Genomic DNA, 7,635 nt, shown 5'->3' on the forward strand with positions numbered 1-7,635 from the left:
GCCGACCCCGCTGTCCCCCGCGGTGCTGGGGCCTGCCTGGGCGCAGGGTCCCCCCAGCCCACGGGCAGAGCCCTGGGGCGCGCTGGGCTGGGCTGGGCTGCTGGGCACTTGCTTGTTGCAAGCAAAAAAAGCGCTAAAATGTAAGCTGAGTCATTACCTTGTCTGAACTTTGGGGTGGTACAAAGTGCCGTTTATATGTCCGTGGTAAAGGTGAAGGGCTCTTTATAAATACATCTGAACAGGGCCATAGGTGTCATATGAGCTTAAAATGCCAGACTGCCGTGTCCAGGGTGTATCTTTGGGACCACATGCATCTTTCATGGGTGTAAACAAAGTGTAGGATCAAAGACAGCCTACCAGTGGGAACCCCCTTTCCCTTCCCTGGCCCAGTGTTTTCAGGGGATACATTTAAACCTCAGGAAATCCTAAATTTGAAGGTTGGACAGATGTGGGACTGCTAAAGTGTTATAGAGAATCTGTAAACATTTCTGAAGAATGTTGCTGAGATAGTACATCTTTGGGGCAGCAAATCATGCATTTCTGAAATACTTTCACTTCCTTGATAGATTTGATGAAAAGGAGAATGTATCAAACTGCATCCAGCTGAAGACTTCAGTTATTAAAGGTATTAAGAATCAGCTGATAGACCAGTTCCCTGTTATTGAACCATGGCTGAACCAAATTATGCCAAAGAAAGACCCAGTCAAAATCGTAAGATGGTAAGTTAATTTTTTCCTACCTTTTTCTTCCAAAGTGATAGGATTGCCTCCTTCATGTGCTTATTTTGTGTAGTAGATCAACTTGGTGTTTTTGAAAAGCATTTAATTTCTTACAGATAATAGTCCCTATTATGCCCAGACCTAAAAGTTTGCCTGTGATCACATGCTTGAAGGTGTGTTGCTGGGTGCTTGAGGAACACAAAAATGCTGCCTGCTGGGAAAGGTGCAGCATCCTCAGGGACACTCCAGGGATCAGCCTGTTGTTGAAGGGAAGCATTCAGTGTGATGGATATAGCAGCTCAAACTCCTTTGAATAGCATTTTTTTTACTGTCTTCGGGCTTCTGTGAGTTATCTGGATTATTTTCTTTTTTTTTGTGTTTTTTTTACATAGAGGGAAGTGTTTTTTTCCTGATTCAGGATATCCTTGTCCATGCTGTGTATTGCATTTAAAAAAACCCTGAAGAAAAGCAGTTTGTGAACAGACGAATGTTTGTATACTTTTTTCCTACTTTGAAAGGGGAAGGAAGGTGTTGAAAAACAAGTCATACAAAATTTAATATTTTTAGTTTTAAATTTTCTTGCTAATTGATTGTCTTAATTCTCAGATGCCAAGATAGACCAGACTCTGCAAAGTGAAATATTTCATTTTGTCTGTAAAAGACTTAAGTAGCTATTGGAATAACTTTTTCTCTTTAATCTTGCAGCCATGAACATATAGAAATCCTCACTGTGAATGGGGAGTTGCTGTTCTTCAGACAAAGAGAAGGGATTTTCTACCCAACACTAAGGTTGCTTCACAAATGTAAGTTTCCTGAGGATGGTAGTGGTGGGGAGAGAGGGGTGAGCATGATACTCCACAAGAATTCTTCCTGTAGATCCAAATTAAAAAGAACTTACTGCTTAGATGCATATATATATATATATTCCAGAATAGATCTTAGAGATACAGATATCTTCTCAACTGTAATTTATTGCTTTGCTATTTCAGGTGCCCATATGGATTGCTTTCCCCATAATTATTGCAGTGCTATATGTTAAACAAGCTGAATTTAGATTTGTAAGAATTTAATTGTGCAGACATCTGCAAAAAATATCAAGAGGTTTGCCTAGGACAGAGATTTAGGCAAATTTCCTATTGCTGGCTTCAGTCTTTGTTCTTTCTTTCTTTAAACCCTTTTTGCTTCCTTCCAAGTATTTGTAAGTTCTTACTAGAAAAATATTCTTTAATAATGAGTTTAGTGGTGTGATGTGTACTTGTCTCCTGTAATAACTGATGCTTCATGCTTTTTACTTTCTGCAGTTTGCTCACTTGCAATGTTTTTCTTGCTATTTTCACTGTTCTGGTTGATTGTATTACTCTGATTTGGATGAGCACAGGTATCTCTAAGAAGGTTATTCAGTCAAATCTTAATGTTTGAAATACTTCGAGAAGGTGTGTGTGCTTGAGGGATAGTTTGGAGAGCTGACAGCCTTCATGGATTTTGTCCATCTTGGCCTTTTTTGGTCCTGTTAACATGAAACTCTTTTCTTTTTCATGTAAGAGGTTATTAATGTAATTTGAGGGATTTAAGACCCCTTGTTTTTAAGACCTCTTAGTACGTGGGCACTTGTGTGATTTTTTTTTTCATTGGGCTAACTCGTTACAATGGTTACTCAGTGTGGGATATGAATGTGCAGGAGGCACAGGCCTAGTGTTGGATTCCTTTGGTTCAGGTAGAAGGAGAGCTCTGGGACATCAGGACTTGTGTCCTGGGACAGCGCAGCCTACCAGTAGCTCTGGTCACTGTTTGTCAAGCTTCCTACCCCGGCAGCACACTGTATCTAATTGCCCCATCTAAACTGATTGAATGCATTATCCATGTTGTCATCTTACTGTATGAATTGTAATGCTGTATCTTTCCCCTCCTAGACCCATTTATTCTACCACATCAGCAGGTTGATAAAGGCGCCATTAAATTTGTACTAAGTGGAGCTAATATAATGTGCCCTGGCCTGACATCTCCTGGAGCAAAACTTTACCCTGCTGCTGTTGATACTGTTGTTGTATCCTTCTTTAACTGTGATTTACTGCTTGCTGTGAGATGAGTTAAACTTCTGTTGTGTTCTCAGTTGATCACAATCTGAGTTTTGGTTTTAATGGTATTTCATGGAATAAATAGGAATCTGAAAAAAGCTGCAGGGGTTCAGATGTTATTTGGCAAAGTTTAAATTTATTTTGAATTTTTTTTTACCTGATGTGCTGTTCCAAAACAAATAACTTCCTGCTGTGCTTTTGGGTGATATCTAATTGATAAGTGGAGCTCCTTTCTGATGTATGCTGAACTGTAAAAATAGATAAAGTACAGTGTAATTTGCTCTGTCTCCATGATCAATCCTGGATCTCCTGCAGTTACAGAAGAGCTTGCTCCTGTTCCTAGGGAATTTGGAAAGATGTTTCAGCTTTGTTCAGATGTTACAGCTTTGCTATAGTCAGGACTTCTCTATGTGTCTGATGAAGTTAGCCTATGTAAAATGAGGAAAATATGTTAATTCACTCCTACTCCTTGTATTACTGAGAAAGGAACTCTGAGCAAATACAGCATTAATAATACTAAGCTGTGCTGCTGTTGTTAGATGCTATAGGAAAAGCTCAGCAATTAGCAACATGTATTACTGAGCTTTAAAAAGGACGTCTGATTTCAGCACATGTATATTTTTTTTTTAGGCATGTGCCTCAATTATTCAGTACCTAGGAGTTTCAAATGACCTCACAAACGTGCGGTTTTGTTGCAGAGCGGGTGAGACTTATCATCTCTGGGTTAGGCACAAAGGAAGAAATGTAGTGCCGGGAGATCTTTCTCTGCACTTGCTGTTCTAAGTTCATAAATACATGCTTTGTTCTACACACTGTGATTCAATTGTTAAATGCAGTGCATTGTTTTGTTTATCTTTAAGAGCTAAAATTACTGAAAGGGTAAAAGTTCAACATGGTGTTTTTAAATTTTCTGGAAAGTAATTTCCTTATATTGCTTTTACTTTTCTGAAATAGTTTAAAAAAACTGTTTTCCTTAGTGGTAATTTGTAGGCGATAATGGCAGAGGGAAAACAACATGCATTATGTGTGGGAGTAATGAAGATGTCAGCTGAGGACATGTAAGTGTTTTAAAAATTGAAATATAACCTATCCCACATCATTCCTATGTTAGCTTGGAATATAAGCCCCACTGTCAGGGTTATTGTATTCTTGTTGTAGTTTGTCATTCAAGTACAGCATTTCTTAAGATTCCGTTTTGTTAATTAATATTCAGGGAAATAAGAGGGGGCAGGGAACATCTTCCCCATTTGTTTGTTTACTACAGGAAATCAAAATAGTCCTTTGCATGTGGATTTTAAGATGCACAACATTAGAGCTGGTGCTCAATGTTTGTATTTTTTGCTCTCTGCTCGTACTTTCTCAAAGTTCTTGCTGAGCAAATAAATACTTGTGTAGAGTACTTACTACCTGGGCTGGTCAAGAGATGTAGTTTGAATTTGAGGGGGTTGAAAATGTTGAAGTGATTTTTGTTTGCAGGGACAGCAGAGACTGAGGTCTTGCTGGTACTTGGTTGACCAGCTGGGCCCTTGTGGAAAAGGGGAGGTAGTTTTTCTTTGTACCCACATGCAGGGTTCCTGCTTGATGTGCTTACCAGCTTGGCTGAGCTTCTTTTGAAATGTAGAGAAGAAACATCAATTGGGAACTAGTTGAGAAGGAAAAGAGAAAAATGAATGTTAGTTGTTCTCAGCATTCAGGTAGTGCTAATTAAAAGTGGTTAAACCACTTTGTCATTTTAAGTCCTATGTCTTGCAGCAGGATGTAAGATGCACCCAACAGGTTTGGGCTGTGTTGCTTCCAGCCCGATCTAGCACTTGTGTGGGCGAGGGAGCTTTTCATGGGGATAATTCTCAGCAGGATCATTTTCTGTGCTGGGTCACTCTGGTCCTGAGGTGAGAGGTAGGAATGTGTTAAAGAGGACAGAGCGGGGCTGCCGCAACCTGGATTTGGACATGCTGTAGCTGTTGAGGAATTAAATTTCTCAGGATTCCTCAGTGCTTTCAAAAGACCCCAAGAGTAGCTGGAAAGGATAGCTACTTTTGTCCCAGTCCTGTCTGTTGTGATCTGTTGTGATCACTGCAAACCAAGATTAGCTATTCCTAATCCTAACTTCAGCAGTCTTGCAGCTGTATGTCCTGTTCCTGTGAGAACCAGAGAGGAAAATTAAATTATACTGATCTGTGCAGCTTGTTAGCATGAGTTTTTGTGATATATTGCTAAAACAAAGTTATGAAACAGTGTGGTATCAGTCACTTGGTGTGATTGTGGTACACAATGTATTAATGCAACTAACATAGCAGTATTTTCCTTCCTGATTACTTTTGGGCAAGTTGTATAAGTAATGGAACACTGAGTATAAATTCAGTAAATTATATTATCCAGGGGAGATTTGCTTGTTTATTATGGCAAAACTAGATTCTGTGGAATAATATACTGGAAAAAAGATGAACGCAAATCCAATGCAGATGGACAAAACAACCATTTTTAAAAGATGACATGACTCAAAAGATAAAGAAGGATAGTCTGTCTGAAACATTCTGCAAGTCCTTGGCACATATATTTTGCATTTATAGCTCTTTATTGAGTGGGTAGATGCCTTGACCTGATTGTGTCAGTGGTGCATTTGGAAGGAGAATTGTCAAATTCCACATTCCAGCCATGTTCCACCAGCTCCTGTTCTAGGAGAGGGAGAGTCACAGCTGCTGTGCTACTTTGGTAGAAAAACACTAACATTAGGAAAAGTAGCAGAAGTGCTGTCTGAAGAGCTGCCTCCCACAAAGTAATTTAAAATACTGTAGACAGTTGTTGACAAAACACAAAGGCAAATATCCTCATCTCACATTCAGCAATGTGGCAGCCTGTAATAACAAATACTGTCTCTTGTCCACCTGCTGTTGTTCATGACTTTGTGTGTGATAGCTTCTGGAACTGCTGAGAAGTATTGCACCTTCTACTTTCAATATTTTATGTTGTGTACTGCTCTAATATTTAACTTAGCTAATATTTCTGTACCTTTTTCCTCCTTCTGCAGTGAGAAGGTCAACAAAGGGATTGGTATCGAAAATATCCACTATTTAAATGATGGCCTTTGGCATATGAAGACATACAAGTGAAACACAAGGAACCATGTTACTCCAAAGGAATGCACTTAGATTAAATGTGGACTGCTTTGTAATTCCTTGTTTTTAATGTGACTGAATGTACAAATTATTTTGTTCTGTGGCTATGCTAAATAAATCAAGTGAATGCGAAAGTACTGTTAGGCTACAATAGTTTTCTAAATTTCTTTTTATTACAGTTCTTTTATTTTGTCTTAAATCCAAGTCTCCAGTGACTGAAGACATCTGGTGGAAAGATCCTGTATGGACTGGGAGTACACTATTTGAAACAAAAAGGAGGAAAATGCCAGAAATGTTTACATTTTTATGCTCTTCTAAAAGAGTAATACGAAGTGTATGTGAAATATAATTAATACGGTTTGTAAAACCTCTGGAACATTTCAGATTTTTTTTCTTCTGAGTAACATCTTAGTCTACTTGTTTTGGAATGTGGAGAAATCAGTTTTTTGACATTTATTTTTTTAACTTAATTTATTAACAGCATTAACTTCAGTGTTTTACTTAAGGATTTTCTCTTTTTAATATGCATATATCTGTATAGTATTTACAAACTTAAACTAGTGTGTGGACTAGAAATTAATTTATGCTAGTTCATACCTGAAGAATTTATCTATGTTCAGATTTCTACCTGCCAACACTGTTTGATATCACTCTCCTTATAGTGGAGTTTATAGTCATGGTTGGCAGACTCCAAACAGTCTTTGCCAGCTCAGTGCCTGATCCTCTACTCCCTCTTTGCTGCCTTATTTTTAGAAGCAGAAACAAAGTCACTGTTTAGCAAAGGCACGATAGCAGAACATGGTTATCAGTGTAGCCAGAAGTGACTTCCTGAGGTGGGACTGCAGAAGAGCTCTCAGCTTGTGCACACTGCCACATGTCTGTACACCTACAGAATGGGTTGAAGAGCACTGTGTATTTGTCTGGACAATCCAACTCTGTTCAACCACTGCATACCCAAAGCTTTGCCTATGGGAAAGCTTGTGCCATGGAATCCTGTAATAAACTAAGGAAACTTTAAGGTCTACTACTCATAACTTTTGTCTCTGGAAGCATTTATTAGTATTTCAAGTCTAAGTTCTAACACATTTTATAGTGGCAGAATGTAATTTTGTATGCAAATACCTTGTCTTGGTGCTGTTCTGCATGTTTGATTTCCCCGCTCTGGGGCCTTTACAGAAGATTTGGCAGAGGTCTTCTCCATCTGATTCTAAAGTCAAATTAAGACATGGGAGGTGGAGTGTGTTACCTAATACGTGCTAATTTTAAGTTTCTCCTATTAAATTATTTACAAAAATGTACTTTTAGAAATGAAAGGATAAATCTGCAGCTATTAATGTAGGAAGACAAAAGTTAAGGTGATTACAGCAGTGTCGCAGAAAAAAGTTTGGTCAAATCTCAGACCTTCCCTTTAGAATGCAAATGGGCATTTTTATGCATATTAAAGACTGCTATATATGTACTAATGTATTGTTTGTGCCAGGGGGAATCTTGTTTGTGCTTCAGTGGTTCTTTTCTTTGCATAAAATGAGCTAGTCTGGAGTTCTGTGGCTTGCTTTTTCCCCTTCCATCTTGTTTCCTCCTGTCATGTTACAGTACCTCTCAAATGGGTGATCAGTGATATTTGTTCTGGTTTGAATTGTTAATTTCCAGTCTATTTTCTTGACTTGTCCCATGACTGCTGTTGCTGCAGTGGGGTCAGAACTGTCTTTGACATCAGAGACACCA

At 38.7% G+C, this 7,635-nt stretch overlaps 1 protein-coding gene across 1 annotated transcript; it reads left to right on the forward strand.

The window, feature by feature from the left end:
• Window positions 1–268: 268 nt before the first annotated feature.
• On the forward strand, window positions 269–6,047 carry MCTS1 (malignant T cell amplified sequence 1). Its single transcript, XM_009997226.1, has 6 exons — window positions 269–336; window positions 567–719; window positions 1,425–1,522; window positions 2,630–2,763; window positions 3,785–3,852; window positions 5,823–6,047. Exons 1-6 carry the CDS (start codon window positions 269–271, stop codon window positions 5,902–5,904), a joined length of 603 nt encoding a protein of 200 aa, XP_009995528.1. The 3' UTR covers window positions 5,905–6,047.
• Window positions 6,048–7,635: the final 1,588 nt, after the last annotated feature.

Source organism: Chaetura pelagica, unplaced genomic scaffold (genome assembly GCF_000747805.2).
Source record: "Chaetura pelagica isolate M959 unplaced genomic scaffold, ChaPel_1.0 scaffold344, whole genome shotgun sequence".
Classification (NCBI taxonomy): domain Eukaryota; kingdom Metazoa; phylum Chordata; class Aves; order Apodiformes; family Apodidae; genus Chaetura; species Chaetura pelagica.

Coding starts and splice junctions, on each gene's coding strand:
- MCTS1 (XM_009997226.1), top strand. CDS start 269: ATGCCAGACTGCCGTGTCCAGGGTGTATCTTTGGGACCACATGCATCT. Junction 337..566: donor TTCATGGGTGTAAACAAAGT/GTAGGATCAAAG, acceptor CTTCCTTGATAG/ATTTGATGAAAAGGAGAATG. Junction 2,764..3,784: donor CTGCTGTTGATACTGTTGTT/GTATCCTTCTTT, acceptor GGTAATTTGTAG/GCGATAATGGCAGAGGGAAA.